The 23,404-nt window shown below is 37.6% G+C and overlaps 1 protein-coding gene, 1 long non-coding RNA gene and 1 pseudogene across 9 annotated transcripts in view; 1 reads left to right on the top strand and 2 right to left on the bottom strand.

Annotated features, from left to right (window-relative positions):
• The window catches only part of LOC146460690 (uncharacterized), a 71,418-nt gene extending 50,425 nt beyond the window's left edge, over window positions 1-20,993 (top strand). Inside the window, exons 1-7 of one of the 8 annotated variants that reach the window (XR_014857577.1) lie at window positions 16,888-17,086; window positions 17,593-17,691; window positions 18,630-18,787; window positions 19,485-19,648; window positions 20,082-20,150; window positions 20,546-20,660; window positions 20,858-20,993. This is a non-coding gene — a long non-coding RNA (uncharacterized LOC146460690). Of the gene's footprint in view, window positions 1-10,746; window positions 12,778-13,466; window positions 13,572-15,424; window positions 15,685-16,887; window positions 17,087-17,446; window positions 17,692-18,629; window positions 18,788-19,484; window positions 19,649-20,067; window positions 20,151-20,545; window positions 20,661-20,857 lie in introns of those variants that run through there. The other 7 variants (XR_014857578.1, XR_014857575.1, XR_014857579.1 and 4 more) reach the window with 7 other exon arrangements.
• LOC146460692 (uncharacterized) lies at window positions 2,354-4,354 on the bottom strand. The gene has a single exon (XM_085087875.1). The coding sequence runs from the start codon at window positions 4,008-4,010 to the stop codon at window positions 3,072-3,074; it is 939 nt and encodes a 312-aa protein (XP_084944001.1). The 5' UTR covers window positions 4,011-4,354; the 3' UTR covers window positions 2,354-3,071.
• On the bottom strand, window positions 4,547-10,714 carry LOC146460693 (uncharacterized; annotated as a pseudogene).
• Window positions 20,994-23,404: the final 2,411 nt, after the last annotated feature.

Below are 23,404 nucleotides of genomic sequence, written 5' to 3' on the forward strand. Positions count from 1 at the left end.
AATAGTTTGATTTACCCTTACCTGCATTACGGAAACACCGTTTGGGCAAATAATTACCCCACAAGGCTAATGAAATTATTCAAATACAAAAAAAAGCACTACGTATCATAACATTCTCTCCATATAGCGCACCATCTCTTCCTCTTTTTATAAAGATGGGTCTCTTAAATATTTACCAAATCAATGACCTACTAATCGGATCTTGCAGTTTTAGTCTTATCGGTAAATCGTTACCCACCTATTTCAGTGACCTCTGCATTGAAAACACGCAAGTCCATGGTTATAATGCCAGGAATTCAAAACATCTACATAAGTGTTTTAACCGAACTAACTATGGAAAATACTCTTTAAGAAGTAAGATAGTTAATACATGGAACAAAACTCCTCTAGAAATAAAACGATCTCTTTCTATACATGTTTTCAAAAAGAAATTGAAGCAATTCCTTCTCTTTCAATGATTATGATATAGGCGTTAACTTACATAATTTTACTTGCACCTTTTATTATTACTGTTATTTGTACACCAAACCTGATATCCTGATTAATTTAGCTTAAAAATGTAATTTGAATCAAAGGGGGACTACTTTGTAAAAGCCCGTAAGGGTTTCTTTAGTCTTCCTCCCAACTTCAATGTAAATTGCACTATGTACTTATTATGTTACTTATAATTGTGGGAAATAAACATTCATTCATTCATTCATTCATTCATTCATTCATTCATTCAAAATCTGCTTCCCCGATCGTGATTTGCTGCTGCTTCATATGGCGCGCCTTTCCAGTCAATATTCAAACAAGCTTAATATACCATACATCCATTACATTTCTGTGCCATATTTTTTAATTCCTTTCTGTATATTTTTTATTTTGCTTCTATATTTTTAATATCTCTTCCTATTAATTTATATATACGTGTGTAGCTCATCTATTTTTTATTTTGTTCTCGTTATTTTATATGCGTTCTATATATTTTTTTATTTATTTCGTATTTATTTTCGTTCCGAGCGGGATTTTTTATTTTCTTTCTAATTAGTATGCAACATGTGATCACATGACCGCGATGCATTTTCCCGCCAATTTCAAAAGCAAAATGGCGGATGGAACTTTAAGAGATGGCAACGAGAGAGGCCTTTACAACTTCATAGAGTCTCTTCGTACCCTGTTGATTGGTATTCAGAATTTGAGCACACAAGATGTCTCCGTTGATTACGTTGAACAAGCTAACTTGCGCCTGGAGGATGCAATTTTAACTTTACAGTTGCTATTGCATAGTGTATGGCAAAGTGAGGACTCTGTCCTTCAAGATTTCAAGACAATAACAGAAGCTGTTTTGACAAAAGTACGCTTTGTTTTTCGTGTAATGACAAAGTATGAGGAAAGCAATTCCGTTGAAGCAACGGTATCAAATTCGTTCGCTTGTCCTACCACTAAACTAACAGGTGCAGGAAGACCAGTCATCGTCATCGAAAGAGAGCAGATCGAATTCTTACGCGAACTGCATTTCCCCTGGGTAAAAATCGCTAGCTTGTTAGGTGTCAGTGAAAGTACTTTACGTCGAAGAAGACGGGAATTAAATTTGAATGATGACAGCGAAAACTGGACTGCATTGTCAGGTGCGTAGTAATTTACAGACTGAGGTTATCTATACTAGTAGCTTATTTGGTTTTAAGCTTATCGGTGTGTTTGGATAAGGGTGTCTGCGAAGAAAGGGAGTTCAACATCGGAAACAAGATATAGTCTCCGGCAAAATAAATCTTAGAAGCCATATCCTTGGCCAAAGTATTTTAGGTTCCCCAAAATCCCATCTCACTCAATGATGTACGATACTTCAAACTTTGTAATTCAAATACAACTTCTTTTCAGATTCTCAGCTTGAAGACGCTGTCAAAGAAATTAGAAGTATTACTCCAAACATTGGACAACGAAGATTGCTTGGAGCTCTCCGAGCAAGGGGATTTCGAATCCAGCGATGGAGGGTTCGCAACTGTCTTCGTAGACAAGACCCACTTAGGACAGCACTTCGCTGGAGTACTCCGGTTTACCGTCGAAAGTACTCTGTACCAACGCCAAACGCTTTGTGGCACATAGACGGTAACCACAAGCTTACCAGGTACAGGTTTGTTGTGCACTGCTGTGTTGATGGGTATTCGAGGGTTATTGTGTATGCCACCCTAACTGATAACAACCGAGCAGATACAGTGTTGGAGCTCTTCATTAAGGGAGTACAAGAGTTTGGCTTACCTTCAACAGTAAGAAGCGATCATGGACTGGAAAATGTTGGAGTGGCACAGTACATGTTGGAAAATAGAGGCCTGGACAGAGGAAGTATCATAACTTTGCTGAGATAAGGCCGTTTTGGTGGTAACTATGTTTCAAAACAGGTGTTCCCAGCACCCCAGCATCCAACTAACCTGAAATCCGTTGTTTAGAGAGTGAAAAAGGGGCCTAGAGAATTAAGATCAATTAACGCCTATCAAACTGGCACCACTAATTGTAAATCGATTAAAAACAAAGTCATGTTTTTTTATGAGCAATGATTGGCTGGGTAGCATAATTCATTCTAAGAGTAAGGCATGGAACAAGAGGAAATTCTGATAGAAAGTCGTCAAGATAGTTCTTTTCTCTTGCTTCCCATTTACGGTTAATCGTAGACTACCAACTTCGATGACAGATTGAAAACGTAAACAGTGTGAGATTTATTATTTTGCCTTCAAATTGTATCGATCAGAATAGAACACAACGAATGCAACTTAACCTTTACAACAGTTAGGAAAAAACTACATTAAAATCTCAACAATATAGTTATAAACAGCTACGCTCGCTTGAAAATGTCAACTTTGAACAGATTACAAGCTTGATACTACAATAAGGCATCAGCTAACGATTTTCCAGTATGTTGTACAGGAATCGATGCACAAATAATTTGTGCATTGTTGTTAAATGTTTTAAAACTGTAAATACCCATTAAAGGCAGAAAACACAATTTATATATACATATATATATAAAATGAAATTATCAGTCTGTTCTAAATCAGCTTGCCACCATAATGGTCTTCATTTCTTCACAAGGCATATTACACAATATCCATTTCCCAATAATCTGATGTAAGTATTGCACTGAACTCCTCTCTAAGTTCAGGAAATGACTGATACGTTGAGGATAGCTCCAACACAGTATTACAGGTGTGGGCAATAGGTCGGCGACCTAAACCAGATAAGTTGGTAAAATTTACTTGGATTGCGTCAAAAAGCATTAACTCTGAGCCACTGATAAACCTTACAAACTTTGATAATTTCTGAGATGTGTCAAGGCCCTTAATATACCGTTTGAGAAACTTAAGGCTATCCCTTTCCCCATCACTCTCAGGGTTTGCCTCTAGACAACTAAGGATTTTGCTCGTTGATGGTATTAACAATTCATACCTTTTGGAAAGTGCTGCAAAATCAGGAAAACTAGGAAGGAGTGTGACAACTATATCCTTCCAGCACTCTGCAATATACTGTGGCTTCTGTAGTAGCTCCTTATGGGCTATTTCTTCAATAACTTGAATGACATTATCAGAATTTACCATAATTCGACAGTCATAGTTACTAAGTATTTCTAAAAGCTGGGACATTTCATCTTCATCATCCCACTTCATATCACCAGCAAGGCACTTGTCAATCAAACATTTTTCATCTACTGAAATGTAATTTCTAAAGGATTGAGTCAGCATAGCGCTAGTTACAGCAGATTCCCCCCAAAAAAGACAGGCAAGGAACGTTTGAGACAGAAGGACTGGTAGGTATTGACAGGTTAAATATCCTTTCACCAAAATTCTACCTACAGCAACCCATTCCTCCCTTTGATAGTCATGTCTTACAAATGGTACACGCTCATTTTCTCCAACAAAAAGGGAATCATATGTTTCTTTCCAAAAAAGAGAGAAAACATCTCTAAGCAACCCAACACCTCTGCCCATTTCTTCAACTCCCCTAGCATCAATAACGATTATCTCTATGTCTTGACTCATAATTAACGGATCTCGGAATAAGTTAATCAAATCCTTCTTAATATTTAACCTGTGCACTTGGATGATACGTTTTGGTAGCAGTTGAGGTACAGGTACTAATACCGGTATAACATGCTCAGATGATGCATGAACAATATCAGAGTTACTGTCTAAAACAAGTGCATTTACTGGAACAGGTAGCTCAGATGATGCCAAAACAATATCAGAGTTACTGCCTGTCTCTACATCATTCAACTCTGTATTTTGATGTGATGTTTCTGCTTCAGTTGGAAATGGTTCACAATAAGGTTGTGCAGCATCCTGGCAGGGGTGGGGCACCACAGCTGCATCTGGCCTCCCATCACTCTCCCCAAATGAAAGCAACACAGGGCTTCTTTGCGCTCCACTAACACTAAAAGAAATATTAACTTGTCACAAACCATAAAAAAAGTGATCTAAGTGGCAATGATGCGACATACTACGAAGTGTTCATCTTAATACATAAATATCCACAATCACATGGAGTTGCAATGTACCAAATCAATTTACTGATATCTAAGCAAACAAACAAATAAACAAATAAATACACAAATCTGTTTGGAGACAAACCGGATAATATTTCCAACAAAAAGCCATTTTCATGTCTAGTAGCATGAGCTGGGATGCCAGTCTATCATATACAACGTTATTCCACTGCATTGGGAAGCTACCACATAAAATTCACAAATACCTTTGTAGTAAAGCAAAAAAGCTAAAAGAAATCTATACAGGTTTTATCTTGTTCAATGCAAAAATTCACTCGAAAAAGTTCACCTTGGACTGCTATCTAATACTGCATTCTCTAGCTCCTCTTCAGTTTCACCCTCATCTTCAGATTCCAAAGGTATCTGTGATCTAACATAAACAGCTCCTTGACCAGCCATCCTAGTCACTCTTTCTGCATCCAGAGTTATGCCATCTGCCAACTTACAGGAGTTATCAGCTTTCCATAGCATGGCTAGGTTGAGAAAAACACATATTACTTGCGGGCTTTTTGCAAAAGTTAAGGGTAATTTTGATGAAAGAGTAATTAAGTTAAGCTTATGTCACAAGCAAGGGGAAATTATACAATAAATGAGGAGGTGGGAGCGGGGCAGTACCAGAGCAACAATCCTGGCCAAAAATAATGGGACAATTTGCAAAATTAATCACGAACTGTTTCCCCGCTCCCCGCCCCCAAGCAATGTTGTTACGATGCTGAGGTTATCTACAGTCCGAATGATTCCAGTTGCGCTCAACATTGTTTGGGGGGAGGGGGCTTTCCAAAAGTTGCAAAGACAGCTTAATAAAAATGTTAAAGACCGGCTTAAGATATGGAGAATGAAAATGTTCACTGACAATGCTATTTTGTGTTCCTGTCCCGGGAATTTTTGGCCAGGATTGTCTGAAAAAGTGGTTTTGCAAGAAACTCGTTATATCTTTAGAAAAGATAAATATTTCATGCGTTTTATTGCTTGTACATGAAGTTAATGTTGTTTCAAGTCTCAAGGGTTACATATGGTCGCATTTTTTACTCGTCATGGAAAAGAGGACTTAGACCGCGCGTTCTTGTTGTAAGGCTTACCGTGCGTATTTGCTAAGTGGAAACATTGGAATGTAAGTTACTGGCGGTCAACCACGTCATATGGTGCGTATTTTTGCTTTGGCCAGTAATCAAGTCAAGGAAATTACTCTTTTTACCCTTTGGGTAAGCTTGGCGCAAATAGCTTTAGCGTGATCTCACCAAAATGCCAAACAGTGTCCTTATGGCCTTAGCAGGGGATCTCCACACGCTCATCGGATGTACATTATGTAGACTGCATGGAAAGCAGACTTATCCTCATAAACCGACATTTTGAGGAAGAAATTACAGCAAGAACATTCCTAGTGTTGCAAATTGTTGGTATAAAAATTTACGCGGGCGTTTTTAAGTACTTTGGATGATAGTACTACTGCAGTGATAGACAACATCGCACACCAGAATAGCAGTATAGTAGGGGGAATTGTTCTAGTTCCATTTTCGTGCTTTCCCTTCAGCACAATAGAACCAATTAGTAGAGTAAGAACCTCAAGCAACACCGTCACATTATTTCTTTAACGCTGTTGTAGCTTTTCACTCAAACATAAGGGAAAATAACTGCACCTCATACAAAGACCGCTCCGTTCAAAGCCAGTTAAGTTGTAAGTCACGCACTGCGTGACATTGAACTTGCTATGTTTCAATACGTAACAGTTCTCGCGGTCATTTCTCGCTCATTCAAATCGTGTTGCAGGGAAGAAAATTGGCTTGTTTCCAGGTAAACTTTTCTCCCAATGAAAGAAAGATTGTTTCCTCTTCTATTCTACCCCTTTTGATCACAGTACAAGTTCGTCTTAGTACTTTGGCAACATTTCTCACCCGTGTCGCAATAAAAAATCTAAGCTGATTTTGAATTATTTTTACGTAATGGGGTGAGAAATGTTCGAAAATAGATTTACTTTGTGAAATGCATTTAGGAAAGCATTTCAGCATGGCGATCAAATGATAAAGAAAGCCTTTACACGCTGAAAAAGGTAATAGAGTGCCAACAAACATCGCAAAATGACTTTATAGTGGTGAGAAATGTAGCCGAGAAATGTTCGGGCAAATGTTTTGATGACGTATTGCATCTGTTTTGAATGGTCACGCAATACGCGCGATTTGGCAAAACAACCACCGCTAGGAATTAAACGTTTCTGCTCTTAAAGTGATATTCGTCTCCAATAGTGGGAAAAGCGCCATCTCGTATTCTTTCAAAATTTGTGTTGGTGTTGTCAATGGCACCCGCCTAACGCAAAACTAAGAGGGCGTCGGAGGTCGCAAAAAGGTGTTCGTCTTTACATCCAGCATCTCGGCTCCTAACCTCTCTGGGAACAGGCAAGTGGACTGCATCTAACTAAGGACCATCGCTGATAAGATATACCCTCTCCATTTGGCTACAGTTTTCGAAAGATTTTTATCTCTGTCAGTGCTTCTATGTGCATACTTTGCAAAATAACTACGCGCACGCATATCGACGTCTGAAAACAAATATCCGTTCCTCATCTCTTATTCCAATATTTGCGACTCTGTAACTAACTTCCACTCTTTACGGCGAGGTGATGATGGGGATGGCCATAACACTCTTGACTTTAACAAAAGGAACCCCCAAATTGTCTTCAAAATGATATAATTTGCCAATTTAAAAGCAACGCCAAAATCAGACAATCCTGGCCAAAAATAATGGGACAATTTGCAAAATTAATCACGAACTGTTTCCCCGCTCCCCGCCCCCAAGCAATGTTGTTACGATGCTGAGGTTATCTACAGTCCGAATGATTCCAGTTGCGCTCAACATTGTTTGGGGGGAGGGGGCTTTCCAAAAGTTGCAAAGACAGCTTAATAAAAATGTTAAAGACCGGCTTAAGATATGGAGAATGAAAATGTTCACTGACAATGCTATTTTGTGTTCCTGTCCCGGGAATTTTTGGCCAGGATTGTCTGAAAAAGTGGTTTTGCAAGAAACTCGTTATATCTTTAGAAAAGATAAATATTTCATGCGTTTTATTGCTTGTACATGAAGTTAATGTTGTTTCAAGTCTCAAGGGTTACATATGGTCGCATTTTTTACTCGTCATGGAAAAGAGGACTTAGACCGCGCGTTCTTGTTGTAAGGCTTACCGTGCGTATTTGCTAAGTGGAAACATTGGAATGTAAGTTACTGGCGGTCAACCACGTCATATGGTGCGTATTTTTGCTTTGGCCAGTAATCAAGTCAAGGAAATTACTCTTTTTACCCTTTGGGTAAGCTTGGCGCAAATAGCTTTAGCGTGATCTCACCAAAATGCCAAACAGTGTCCTTATGGCCTTAGCAGGGGATCTCCACACGCTCATCGGATGTACATTATGTAGACTGCATGGAAAGCAGACTTATCCTCATAAACCGACATTTTGAGGAAGAAATTACAGCAAGAACATTCCTAGTGTTGCAAATTGTTGGTATAAAAATTTACGCGGGCGTTTTTAAGTACTTTGGATGATAGTACTACTGCAGTGATAGACAACATCGCACACCAGAATAGCAGTATAGTAGGGGGAATTGTTCTAGTTCCATTTTCGTGCTTTCCCTTCAGCACAATAGAACCAATTAGTAGAGTAAGAACCTCAAGCAACACCGTCACATTATTTCTTTAACGCTGTTGTAGCTTTTCACTCAAACATAAGGGAAAATAACTGCACCTCATACAAAGACCGCTCCGTTCAAAGCCAGTTAAGTTGTAAGTCACGCACTGCGTGACATTGAACTTGCTATGTTTCAATACGTAACAGTTCTCGCGGTCATTTCTCGCTCATTCAAATCGTGTTGCAGGGAAGAAAATTGGCTTGTTTCCAGGTAAACTTTTCTCCCAATGAAAGAAAGATTGTTTCCTCTTCTATTCTACCCCTTTTGATCACAGTACAAGTTCGTCTTAGTACTTTGGCAACATTTCTCACCCGTGTCGCAATAAAAAATCTAAGCTGATTTTGAATTATTTTTACGTAATGGGGTGAGAAATGTTCGAAAATAGATTTACTTTGTGAAATGCATTTAGGAAAGCATTTCAGCATGGCGATCAAATGATAAAGAAAGCCTTTACACGCTGAAAAAGGTAATAGAGTGCCAACAAACATCGCAAAATGACTTTATAGTGGTGAGAAATGTAGCCGAGAAATGTTCGGGCAAATGTTTTGATGACGTATTGCATCTGTTTTGAATGGTCACGCAATACGCGCGATTTGGCAAAACAACCACCGCTAGGAATTAAACGTTTCTGCTCTTAAAGTGATATTCGTCTCCAATAGTGGGAAAAGCGCCATCTCGTATTCTTTCAAAATTTGTGTTGGTGTTGTCAATGGCACCCGCCTAACGCAAAACTAAGAGGGCGTCGGAGGTCGCAAAAAGGTGTTCGTCTTTACATCCAGCATCTCGGCTCCTAACCTCTCTGGGAACAGGCAAGTGGACTGCATCTAACTAAGGACCATCGCTGATAAGATATACCCTCTCCATTTGGCTACAGTTTTCGAAAGATTTTTATCTCTGTCAGTGCTTCTATGTGCATACTTTGCAAAATAACTACGCGCACGCATATCGACGTCTGAAAACAAATATCCGTTCCTCATCTCTTATTCCAATATTTGCGACTCTGTAACTAACTTCCACTCTTTACGGCGAGGTGATGATGGGGATGGCCATAACACTCTTGACTTTAACAAAAGGAACCCCCAAATTGTCTTCAAAATGATATAATTTGCCAATTTAAAAGCAACGCCAAAATCAGACAATCCTGGCCAAAAATAATGGGACAATTTGCAAAATTAATCACGAACTGTTTCCCCGCTCCCCGCCCCCAAGCAATGTTGTTACGATGCTGAGGTTATCTACAGTCCGAATGATTCCAGTTGCGCTCAACATTGTTTGGGGGGAGGGGGCTTTCCAAAAGTTGCAAAGACAGCTTAATAAAAATGTTAAAGACCGGCTTAAGATATGGAGAATGAAAATGTTCACTGACAATGCTATTTTGTGTTCCTGTCCCGGGAATTTTTGGCCAGGATTGAAGTCTGAATAACCCAACAACTTCTCCCAAAATTGTAAGTCCATTACGCGGGTCACTGCAGGTATCCTCTTGTGTGGGTAAATTGTTGGCAAAATAGTATAAATGCGTATTTATAAATAGTGCAGCCACAACAAATGCACAAACTGAACAGCAACGATGATAATATTATTGCGTTAAACGTAGAACAATGTTTAAGCTTATAACACAAGTGGAAAGTTACCCACCTTGACATATTCAAATAGCAAAAGCTTTGGAAATCGATTCAGTATAGCAGCTTTAAGGGAATTTGCATCCCAGCTCTTGTCAAAGGGAAACTCGTGGCAGACAAGTTCTCTCTCTTCTAACTGAAGTCGGCTTGTATGTGTAGGCACTTTGTTGATCTAGGGGCTGGGAATGAGGACTAGATCCTTGTAAACAAGTGTCTTGGATGGGCGGCCTTTGTTCGACTTAATGGTCTGCTTTAACCTTGCTGGTCTTCTACTAGTGCTTTTTCTACTAGCTCGGTTCGAGCCAACTGTCGGAAAGAGAGTGGCAAGACGAGCTTGAATAGAACTGCTTGAGGCTGGCGACGTCGAGGATTGAATGGCACGTTCGTTCGACTGAAGTTCCTTGTTGTTCACCTGACGATCCCCGTTGTTCGGCTGACTGTCAGAGTTTACCGTTCCATTTATCCGAGGTAAAACATTTCTCGTAAATCCAGGTCTCAAATGACTTAAAATCTCTAAGGCATCCGCGGCCGCACGACAAGCAGTAGACAGTTCTTCCTCCATGTGACCGAAAGCCAAAATGGCGGAATGGAAAAAGTGCATCGCGGTCATATGATCACGTGTTGCATACTAATTAGAAAGAAAATAAAAAATCCCGCTCGGAACGAAAAAAAAAATGCAGATTAAATATAAAATATATAGAACGCATATCAAATAACGAGAACAAAATAAAAAAATAGATGAGCTAAACACGTATATCTAAATTAATAGGAAGAGATATAAAAAATATAAAAGCAAAATGAAAAATAAAGAAGCAAAATAAAAAATATACAGAAAGGAAATAAAAAATATGGCACAGAAATGTAATGGATGTATGGTATATTAAGGTTGTTTGAATATTGACTGGAAAGGCGCGCCATAGCTTCACACGTAAACACTAGGTGAACAACTGCGAGAGACTGGAAACAACACACTTTAATCCCAGGAGGCATTTTGAGCAAAAAAATCAACATGGCCGACCAAGTGAAGGCGAAAATCGCTCTCTGTGGTAGAAAATTTGTCCTCCATAAACACAGCTTCCACTCGAAAAAGAGGAGCGTATTCATCAAGGAAAGACAAAAGAAATAATTGTCGAGATAGCCTAACCCTCGATGGGAAAAATACCAAGTATCGTAGAGTGCATCTGGAGTCAGCGAAAGGAACGTCAAACGTGGCCCTTAATTACCAAGGAAAAGGAAGGGAACTGATCGCAGAACAGCAAGAAACTAGTGAATACTGTGAATTATGAGACATCAGACGCTTTCATAACCTTCATGCAACAAGATGTGGAACGATCGAGGAAGATCAGAACGAATGCAACACGTCAGACTTATGCGTACGTGACAAGAATACTGATACAGCTGACTCGATCAAAACAATACAGTAAGCGAGAGCGACGTTGATTATGATTCAGACTTTTGCAATGACTCTGATTTGGATGGATATTGCAGAGACAGTCGCAACTAGCCGCTTGGAGCCGTTTCACCTCCGTTGTATCAGCTTCCTCCATCTCGTTCACTATACGTATACACTGCTCCGATTGCTAAGCTTTAAGACTGAACATTTGACAATGGATAATTTTTATACGCAGTGGCTATTCGTACGGCACCCGTACGGCGACTTGTATTTGCTATTCGTACGGGACTCCGAAGATTTCATAGGATTTCTCTGTAATTCCTGATTCTCGCTTATCGAAATTATTATATTTACCTTTAGAAGGAATAAGCGAATCCAGTGAGTGCCCTTTCTTTGAGCGAGATAAGTTTTCATACTCTCTGCTCACTAAGCGAACGAGCCACTCGCGACACTTCAAACTTTTTGCGAGCTACTAAAAAAAACATAAACTCGCACATGTCACGCAACCTCTTCTTCACAGATCAACTGGCTACAATTAGTACGCTGTAGCATAAAAATGTGCGAAAAGAATTTCTTATATCTTATAAATAGTTATAATACACTGGCTTGGATCGGGGGGGTAAGTGACAACTTGGTAATTCAATGAATTTGAACTCACGTTGGTAATCCCGTACGAATTATTCGCATTTTTGCTATTCATACGGGAATTCTTCTTCCTTCTATAGTAGGCGCAGTTTCAGTCATTGCAGTGAAAATTTATACCTGTGTCAGAAGAAGAGGTGTGTTCTGTTATCTTCAACATAATTTCTGTACGGAAATGCGAGTGTCCAAAAGGTAAATTCTTCCATTAAGTGAAACTCCCATTTCGCGGCTTTCTGGCCGTACGAATAGCATCACGCAGGTTGGGAATAAGGGAGTCCACGGAACTGCTTAATCATTATACCACCGGTCAGGATCAGTTGTCTGAATTTCTCAACCAGGTTAGCGATTCTTAAATTTAATGATAATTTTTACTGATACTCATAGGAATCCCAAATGAATAGCAAATACCAGTCGTTGTACGGTCTCTTCAAATCGTGTGACGTGTGCGTGAATATCGCGCAAAACAATTCCAAGTGTCGCGAGTGGCTCGTTCGCTTAGTGAGCAGAGAGTACGAAAACTTATCTCGCTCAAAGAAAGGGCACTCACTGGATTCGCTTATTCCTTCTAAAGGTAAATATAATAATTTGGATAAGCGAGAATCAGGAATTACAGAGAAATCCTATGAAATCTTCGGACTCCTGTACAAATAGCAAATACAAGTCGCCGTACGGGTGCCGTACGAATAGCCACTGCGATTTTTATATGCTATGCTCTTAAACACTGCTTAACTTATCAAGCTTTTCAAGATCTCCTCCGTTTGATTTCACTACACTGTCCTCAGCCTGTATTGAAGGTGAAAGCCTTATTTGTTGCCATAGAGGACAAGATCGTTTACGAACCATGACTAAGTCTGTGAGAGCTGTTTTCCGTTATTTCGGGAATCTGAAGTGGTGTGTCAGAATTGCTTCATAGAGGAAAACGGAGGAAAGACAAGGTATTCACAATTAATAGTCATGGCTATTCATTTTGATTTAGGGAGATTATCGTTTGTAAACAGTGTGATCCCAGTGATTGAATATACCATTATACAAACTTTGTTTATACCCGGTCTTTATGACTGCTATTTTATATTTTTACTGTTGCTTACGATAATTATCTACATTTTTTGCTAGTTTGAGACCAAGATTCCACTATGGGCTATTGCCCTTCTGCCATAAACAACAATGCTGGTCAAAACAATTGAGACATGTTCTGATTGTACTAATAAGTTGAATTTTATGACAATATACCCCCACCTCCTAATCACTCACCGTAATCAACATTGTGCTCCTCTGAAAAGTGTTGTGCAAGGTTTAATGGAACCTATAGCAAAATAGCAATTGCATGAACTGATGCCACCATCCTTTGTTGAATTGATTGATTTTGATAAAAAAAATAGCTGCAAGTGCTAACTAAGTTAGCACTTGCAGTTTATTGTTTATCATGTGGCATCCTTAGCTTGGAGACCCAGGGCCAGTCAGTCGGGTTGCGGGTGAAATGGCACGACAAAAGTTTTCAAGAACGGGTGTTCTTGACACCTTTCATTGCACCATTTTGCCTGCCCCTGACTGACTGGCCCTGTGTCTCTGATGATGACCATGTGGTGTATTGTCAACCAAACAGAATGTCTGTTTTCTTTTCAAGGTTGAGGTATCAGGGCTCCAGGGAGGACCAAAAGTTGAAAAGGAGAAAGTGTTTCTTCATGTCAGTCCCTATTGAAGACCAACTCAAAACTATTATTTTTTAAAAGTATCACTGTTAACTAAATTTTGTATTTGCAACCAACTAACATCACCCACAGTTCTAAATTCTGTCAGGTTGAAATATTCCAATAATTTAGTTGTCCAATATAAATGACACTTATCCACACTACCTGTAAGTATCTCTTAGTGTCATTGTCTTTTGTGGATTGAGAGGTGTTTGTATTGGTTTATTACAATTAGTATCTAGGTACAGTTATGTCTTTACTGTTTGTACATCTATAATGCAGGTTTCCATTCTTGCCTTGTAACAAATACCGACAGGGAAGTGCAACCCTTGGCTGCACTTTACCCCACAGTAAGGCTTAACCCTTGGAGCCAGGTCTGGAAAAATATCCATTCCAGGGTGTTGATCCACGTTCCTCCCTGATCTGTACTCCACTCAGGATTGCCCCCCTCCTGATTCGGGACTCACCCTACTGGAGACTGATCAGGACCTCTGATCTGTCCAAGGTGGCTACCCCAGGTACCACCTGATCTTGTCTCCTGCCAGGAGAGCTCCACACCTGGTTTCCCTTATCCTTAGATTAGTTTACTTCCCTGTCACCCATATTTTGTCCATTACTTCTGCATTATGTTCTTTATGTGGAAATAGCTGCTATTAGAGCTCACGATAGTTATTCTGGAGTTTATTAACAATGAAGCAAATTCTGGTATCTGACAAGATATAGGAAAACAAGTAAAGTACAAACCAATACTTAATCATGCATTAATGGGTCACAATTCAAGTTACTTTTTTCCGAAGCAGAGAATTGTGCAAACATGGCATTAAACCTGTATGCATGGAAATGCAAATCTGTAGAAAAGAGCCTCTAGATAGTTTCTAAATGTAGCCTTCATTTGTGATCATGATGAGAAAACTTTTATGTCATATTTGCATTCACAACTTGGCTCATAAGAGTCCTGATTAAACAAGCAAACTAAACGTATTAATTGCATATTTTTTTGGCACTCCTGAAGTCAGTTACTGTGCATGTATGTATAATTATTTTGATTTGTCACGGAGAAGAACTGTGGAATCATGTGGTGAACAAGTTGACAAGGCAATACCCTTCCAAAATATGTGAAATGGTTGATGGATCATCTTACAGGGAACACTGTAAACCTGGATGATTTCTACATAACCTCAACAATTTCAGTTTGATATTCAACACTGATGGGATTCCAGTACCCAAAGTTCTGGTGTTGGAGTATGGCCAATTTATCTGGCAATTAATGAACTGCCTAAAATAGTAATAAAACAAATAGTAATAAAACAAATCTTAGGTTGTTTTTCTTACTCAATATAAATAATTGACAAATTATTTGTCGTGTCAGCAGAATTCAGTAGGCCATTTCCGAGCTGCCTTCAACTTGCTGTTACAATGGGGCTATAAGTGCAAAGCCTTTCATATGAAAATTAGTTTTGTTTGCATGTGAATGACAACAAATTTTCACAATAAAAACTTTACCCTTAGCCTGGCTTTCATAATGTGATTCAAAGCAACTCGCAAATGGCCTATTGAGTCTTTAATTATTAAGTACTGATTGAGATGTTGGTATTTTTTTCTTTTATGGCATGGATTTATTTTCAGGACAAATGCTTACAGTTTTTAAATTCTTTGCGACCTTTTTGTCAGGTTCTCAAAAAAGAACTTAGTTGTTTGGGGAATTAGGGAAGGCAAAACCTGCACAATCACATTTATAACTCCTTTTTTAGTGTCTGTGCAGTCACTATGAAAAAAAGGTGTGTTATTATTTTATTAGTTAAAATAATATTATTCCCAAAAACAAAACAAAAAAACCCTCTTTATTTGTGTAAGTTTTTGCCCTTTGTCATCTAACTCTTTTCCTTTTTGAAAGGACTTGCTGTGAGTATGCCATCAGGAATGGTTGTGCATTCCAAAGGAGCTGTATGGGTTAGCAGTATGGATTTACAGGCTAAAGCTATAAACATCAATAATTATGCATCAGCACAATGATGAATGTGGATGCAGCACTTGTGAGGCAAGAGGCCAGCATGTATGATCTGGAAAAGGGTGAGCCAGACTCATCCATACAATCCAAGTGAGAAAGAAAGAACTCATCAGAGTATCATGGAAAAAGAAGGTCATTACAGAAAGGTATGTGCAATGTACTTTACATAATTAATTTGTTTGAATAAATTAGACAGAAAAGTTAAACATGTATAGGGAAAAATTTGGTGATGTTGGAAAAGTACAAAGCTCACAATAAGTGCAAAAACAAACAAACAAAAGAAAGAAGGAGAGGGATATCTAATATTTTCTGCTGTTGCTGTGTGGTAGATTCAGTGAATTTAACTTCCTTGAGAAGTAGAAAACATGTTCAGTCCATAATGCGTTTGACCCAATGTTGTTCTCTATTTTCACTATGAATCTTATCAAGCATACAGCATGTTAAAGGAATACTGGGCTTCTCACCCTTCATCATCCTAGATGATCTTTTTGACCTTGCATTTCCTCCAGATATGCATGGAGTGTTACTCGGAGTGACAAAGGATTTGCTGTCGCTTTGGTTTGATGCAAAGAACGAAGATCAGGATTTTTCAATGGCCATGTAGTTAGTTTTAAGTAGAAACTGATTGTTTGAGTAGTTAATAACAAGAAATGATTAAACCAGACAGCTTTGCATAATTTTTGTTGACCAAATATAAGTTAGACTCATTAAGGAGAGGGTAAAATGCAACATACACATAACTTCAAAACAAACAAGGACCATCAAAATTAAAAATATCAAATGAATCAATGCATTGCTTTTGAAAAACCATGACACTCAGGGTTTTGTATCAACCTTTAAACAATGCCTAAAAATAATTTAAAGAAAACTGGAAAAAAATCAAAATTTAAATTTAATTTTACATTCAGTGTTTTACGTTCAGATAAGCTTTAAAGTACGTTTGCCTGTATAAGGTCACAATAAGGCTTCAGTTCATTCATAACAATAAGGTTTCTCTCCCACCCTCCCTTGTGATTGGAACCTTTGTCTTGCCCTTTAATCCACACTACCTGTAAGTATCTCTTAGTGTCATTGTCTTTTGTGGATTGAGAGGTGTTTGTATTGGTTTATTACAATTAGTATCTAGGTACAGGTATGTCTTTACTGTTTGTATAATGTAGGTTTCCATTATTGCCTTGTAACAAATACCAACAGGGAAGTGCAACCCTTGGCTGCACTTTACTCCACAGTAAGGCTTAACCCTTGGAGCCAGGTCTGGAAAAATATCCATTCCAGGGTGTTGATCCCCGGTCCTCCCTGATCTGTACTCCACTCAGGATTGCCCCCCTCCTGATTCGCATTGTGTTAGCAGTATGGATTTACAGGCTAAAGCTAGAAACATCAATAATTATGCATCAGCAGAATGATGAATGTGGATGCAGCACTTGTGAGGCAAGAGGCCAGCATGTATGATCTGGAAAAGGGCGGGCTAGACATTATCCATACCATCCAAATGGGAAAGAAAAAACTCATCAGAGTATCATGGAAAATGCAGGTCATTACAGAAAGGTGTGTGCAATGTACTTTACATAACTTTTTTACTGGCCATGTAGTTTGTTTTAAGTAGAAACTGATTGTCTAAGTAGTTAATAACAAGAAATGATTAAAACAGACAGCTTTGGATAACTTTTGTTGACCAAATATAAGACTCGTCAAGGAGAGGGTAAAATGCAACATATAACTTCAAAACAAACAAGGACCATCAAAATTAAAAACATGAAATGAATTAATGCATTGCCTTTGAAAAAGCATGACACTCAGGGTTTTGAGTCAACCTTTAAACTATGCCTAAAAATAATTAAAGAAAACTGGAAAAAAATCAACATTTAAATTTGCTTTTACATTCAGTGCTGGGAATTTGAGATACAGTCTTATGGAGTAAGAAAAAGAAGATCTCACTTTTTTCTCAGAATTATAGCAACATGTGTTGGATTGATGATTATTTGAAAATTATATTCCAAACTGCATTACAGTTCACTAGCTTATTAATGGTTTGTCCCCCTTTTTACACTTAGATCTCTAAAGTAGATTCAAGACTGCCAAAAATGCGAAAACCTGATTTCATCAGGCTTTGACGCCTCGAAGCCTGAAGTCAAATTGAGGTCACGTGGAAGGTAATTATAACCCTACTTCTTGTGAAACATTATTATCTCATTATATACTTTCATTTTGAAAGAACCAACCCCATTTAGAAACCACCTTGGTACTATAATTTGACAGCCCTACTATTTAATTATATGGCCTACACATGTATGTTAAGTAGTCAGCAACCAACTCTGTGACAAAGATGAAGTCCTGGCTAAACAAGGTTTAATAATGACTACAAGGGACAAGATATGTAAAAGGCTATCTTGAATTGAATGATAGTATACTGTGCGCTGTCCTGTCTAACTGGTAGGCTGGCTCAAATGACAGTCTGGTCCACCAATTTTTTGGTCTCAAACAACATCTCAGTCATGTCAATTAATAAAAACCGTACAGTTCATTTAATTTTTATGCCAGTTTACAGTTGTAAGTACTAGTACACTGTCATGACTAATTTGATCAGACAATTTGTTATGTCAATAGGTTCTAATTAAATAAATTACTTTCTCGCATTTTGGATTCAGCATCTGAATTGTTAAGCTGGCTTTTGTTTTATGTCTTGCCCTACGTTGATGGTAATTCCTGCCAGATATATATTTAGAGCACTTTGCCATACTGGTGGAAGGCATACACATTCTTCTTGGGGACTCAATTTCAGAAAGTGATTTGGTGAAAGCAGAGCAGTGCTTGACCTTTTTTTTTTGGCCAGTATGAACCTTTGTATGGTAAGCTACAATAATTATTTCTAATGGTTATACCTCATGAGCTTTAAACAGTGTTTCCAAACAAAGACCTTGTTGCCAACATGACCATGACCCCTTTTTGCTATTCAGGGAAGGAAATTACGATTTTTAAGATACAGGTATGTATTTCAAAATACTGTTAATTCAGGCAAAATCCCAGTTACATAAAGTAATTATGACTTCACAACGAAAAATGTAAAATAATTTTTATATTTTTATTCTAGGTGAAGGCAGCTGCAGAATCAACCATCACAACTTTATGCACCTTAAGCTTGCAAAGTTTATGAAATGCTTGGGACCACTGTGGTCTTGTTTTGGTTTTGAAGGAATGAAAGGAAGCTTGACAAAATTCATCCACGGGACAGGGATGATTGGAAAACAGGTACTCTTCATTAAAAAAAAACCCAATAATTTGACATGTGGTTCCTTTTTGAAGCTTCAGAAACATGTCTTGGATTGATGTTCCCTGTGACTAGGGGATATGGGACTCACCCTACTGGAGACTGATCAGGACCTCTGATCTGTCCAAGGTGGCTACCCCAGGTACCACCTGATCTTGTCTCCTGCCAGGAGAGCTCCACACCTGGTTTCCCTTATCCCTAGATTAGGGTACTTCCCTGTCACCCATATTTTGTCCATTACTTCTGCATTATGTTCTTTATGTGGAAATAGCTGCTAAGAGCTCACAATAGTTATTCTGGAGTTCATTAACAATGAAGAAAATTCTGGTATCTGACAAGATATAGGAAAACAAGTAAAGTACAAACCAATACTTAATCATGCATTTATGGGTCACAATTCAAGTTAAGTTTTTCCCGAGCAGAGAATTGTGCAAACATGGCATTAACCCTGTATGCATGGAAATGCAAATCTGTAGAAAAGAGCCTCTAGATAGTTTCTAAATGTAGCCTTCATTTGGTGATCATGATGAGAAAACTTTTATGTCATATTTGCATTCACAAGTTGGCTCATAAGAGTCCTGATTAAACAATCAAACTAAACGTACTAATTGCATATTTTTTTGGCACTCCTGAAGTCCTTACTATGCATGTATGTATAATTATTTTGATTTGTCACAGAGGAGGAGGTGTGGAATCACGTGGTGAACAAGTTGACAAGGCAACACCCTTCCAAAATATGTGACATTGTTGATGGATCATCTTACAGGAACACTGTAAACCTGGATGATTTTTACATAACCCCAACAATTTCAGTTTGATATTCAACACTGATGGGATTGAAAGTGAGAAGTGATCATCGCAGTGAATTTTCCAATTTATGCAATTGGAAATTGGAAGCCTGAAAAAAATTCAGGCTTCAACGGGATTTGAACCCGTGACCTCCGCGTTACCGGTGCGATGCTCTACCAACTGAGCTATGAAGCCACACATTGGGAGCAAGGTCAATTGTAGGTTCCCATTTTCCCGTGAGAGGAGTGAAACGATGTAAAGTATATGAAATAATTCATATATGAACTGCGGATATAGATGAAAGTGAGAAGTGATCATCGCAGTGAATTTTCCAATTTATGCAATTGGAAATTGGAAGCCTGAAAAAAATTCAGGCTTCAACGGGATTTGAACCCGTGACCTCCGCGTTACCGGTGCGATGCTCTACCAACTGAGCTATGAAGCCACACATTGGGAGCAAGGTCAATTGTAGTGATGGGATTCCAGTACCCAAAGTTCTGGTGTTGGAGTATGGCCAATTTATCTGGCAATTAATGAACTGCCTAAAAGTCAGAGGTAATTAATTTGATTTTGAAAATAGTAATATATCTTAGATTAATTTTCTTACTTAATATCAATAATTGACAAATTATTTGTCATGTCAGCAGAATTCAGTAGGCCATTTCTGAGCTGCCTTGAACTTGTCATTAAAATGGGGCTAAGTGCAAAGCCTTTCATATGAAAATTAGTTTTGTTTGCATGTGAATGACAACAAAGTTTCACAATAAAAACTTAGAACTAGACCTCGTTTTCATAATGAGGTTCAAAGCAACTCGCAAATGGTCTATTGGGTCTTTAATTATTTTGTACTGATTCAGATGTTGGTATTTTTTTTTTCTTTAATGCCAAATTAGATTTATTTTCAGGACAAATGCTTACAGTTTTTAAATTCCTTGTGCACTTTTTGCCAGGTTCTCAAAAAAGAACTTAGTTGTTTGGGGGACTTTGGCAAGGGAAGGCAAAACCTGCAATGAGCACATTTCTAACTCCTTTTTTGGTGTCTGCTCTGTAACTATGAAAACAAAGGTGAGTGTTATTATTATTTATTGTCATAAGCAATGCCATTTAGTGAAGTAACAACTCACAGGTCTGGTTGTTTGAAGGCGAGATCCAATTCAACTAAAGACTGTCAGATTTCACAGTACTATAAGCAGATTATGAAGATTAATATGTAATTTAAATGTTATAAAGTCTGTAGTTATGTTTTCTTTTCTTTTTTAAAGAGCGTTCATAGTGACTTTTTCCATTACAATCTGTGGAATTGGAGGCAAGCTAACAACAATTATCCCAACTGCAAAGTTGAAAGAAGCTTTCAAGGAGTCAGGAGTTTCAAAGGGCAGTGGTGGCTAACATGGTATTTTGCAGTAGGGAGTACACAAAACAACACTGTAGTGTGGTCTTCTTTGACAACAAGTTTGGAACAATTCAGTACTTTGTGCCACTGCAACAATTAAAAAATTAAAAAAAATAATAATAATGATAATAATAATAATAATAATAATAATAATAATAATAATAATAATAATAATAATTAAAAAAATTAATGGAATGATAACTTTATTTACAAGAATAAAATCTACTAGATACAGTTTGATTCTATTAAAACCTGAGTGATTCTACAGTTTGCTGTCATAAATACAGTATATATAATAGTAATAATAATATTAATAATAATAATAATAATAATAATAATAATAATAAAATCTTTATTAACATATTTCAAGCAAATTGCTATTCTTAAGTTAAAAGTAGAAAAAAGAACTATTAAAAACTATTTACAATTTATTTCGATGAAAAAAGAGACAACTTTCAAGCCGATTTTTTTCTTATAAAGTTACTATGCTAATCTTATTAAAAAAATCAATAATATATACAAAGTTAAAAATTGAAAAAAAGGGGAATAAAAACCGACATCAAATGGAAGGCTACCAAGGAAAAATTAGAAAGACTAAGAAATAAAATTATGTTCCCAATGTTTTTAAGGAATGTTAGCATGTCCTTTCTCGATGTCAAAGTCAATGTCCGTCAATTCTAGATGGATCCTCCTTGTAGCTCGCGAACCTCTTAGGCATAGTAATGCTGATCTCAGCAATGCAAAGGACACCCTTGCCCTGATCCATGACATAGTAGTCGCATAGCTTTCGCCCTTCTTTGTAGCAACTAACTCAGCCAGCCTACAATGGTATCGCTTGCATTCCACCGCCATTCCACCTGTCGTGCTAAAAACTAATAATAATAATAATAATAATAATAATAATTATAATTTTTTTTATAAAATTATTTACCAATAATAATCTTTATTAACATATTCCAAGCTATTTACCAATAAAGGAAAAAACAAGTCATAAACTTACAAAAAGCTATTCTCAATTGTAATAAAAAGTCATATTATTATTATTATTATTATTATTATATTATTATTATTATTATTATTATTATTATTATTAAATTATTATTAAAATTATTATTATTATTATTATTATTATTATTATTATTAATATTATTATTATTATTGCAGTAAAAACTTCTGGATGCCCAGATATCCTAAATAATGATTGGGCGGCCAGCCGTAGCCAATCAATGCAACGTCCAAAGTCGTTACAATTAAAATCCCAACTCCTAATCATAGAGATCCTAGTAATGAAATTCTAAAACTATTTACTATCCATAAAATCCTCAATCTAAATACTAAAACTTCTGTTCCTCGCGATGGAGACTCACAATGATGGCATGCGCTTGTGAATTAGTTTTTTAGGATCTTTTTAATAATGTTTCTATCCATAATATTCGCTTGAGATTTACCATACTATTTACAAGGCTAAAAAGTTAGAAGATATTAAAATCCAAACGATTTCGACTAATCAAGTCATCTTCAGGGTAAAAAGACCGTCCAGTTTTGCTACGTAAGAATGGACTTGTTTGTTCAGACTGGGGCTCCATTGTTGGATCATTAAGCCTTCAATGATCCTGCACTTGGGAAAAGTTTAGGCCGTACATTTGCCAACTAAAAGAATGGGTCGGATTCTCCCTTACTTGACGGACAGGTTCAGAGTCATTAGAGGAGTTTGAATGTTCATTGATTCGCACCTCCACATTTCTCCTGGTTTTCCCGATGTAATTAACACCGCAAGAAGAGTCGCCTTTATAGACCATATGTGATCTGCACTAATGGATTGATTTGCACAAAATTGGTGCAAAAAAGTCAGCAAAGTAAGCCAAAAACTGGATGAACTACATCGCTTGGACGCGAGACACCTCTGGAAACACCTTAAGACAGAGGCAAACTTACAGACGGACAGGAAGCAGTTAACAATTTAAAATCCAGTGACTGTCATGCTACTTCATCGGTTAGACTGGCATAAATCAATGAATTTAGGACAAGGCAGAGAAAATATACAAAACCTTATTTTGCTAACAATAGACAAACGATTGACTAACAGGCCCAAACGCAAAAATACAGTTTTACACCTTTCACAGCCAGTAACATCACTTCTTAAGTAACATTTTGACTTTGTTATTTAATCCATGACCTAATACCATCCAGCAATGACTCACAATTTATTTGATTGTAATGATGACCTGTGGAGGCTGTAGAAATATCATGTCACAACAAACAGTGTTCCCAGATAATCAAAGTGTTGTACTTATAAATATTTTTCCGTTCTGCGAGGAGTAGTTGGCTTCATTTTAAACTTTCGTACATCTGATGTTTGCTTCATTAGGACGCAGTGCCAAATGTTGTTTGAAGGTCTATACATTACTCTTGTAGT

This window comes from Pavona decussata, unplaced genomic scaffold (assembly GCF_977016875.1).
Source record: "Pavona decussata unplaced genomic scaffold, jaPavDecu1.1 SCAFFOLD_208, whole genome shotgun sequence".
NCBI lineage: Eukaryota > Metazoa > Cnidaria > Anthozoa > Scleractinia > Agariciidae > Pavona > Pavona decussata.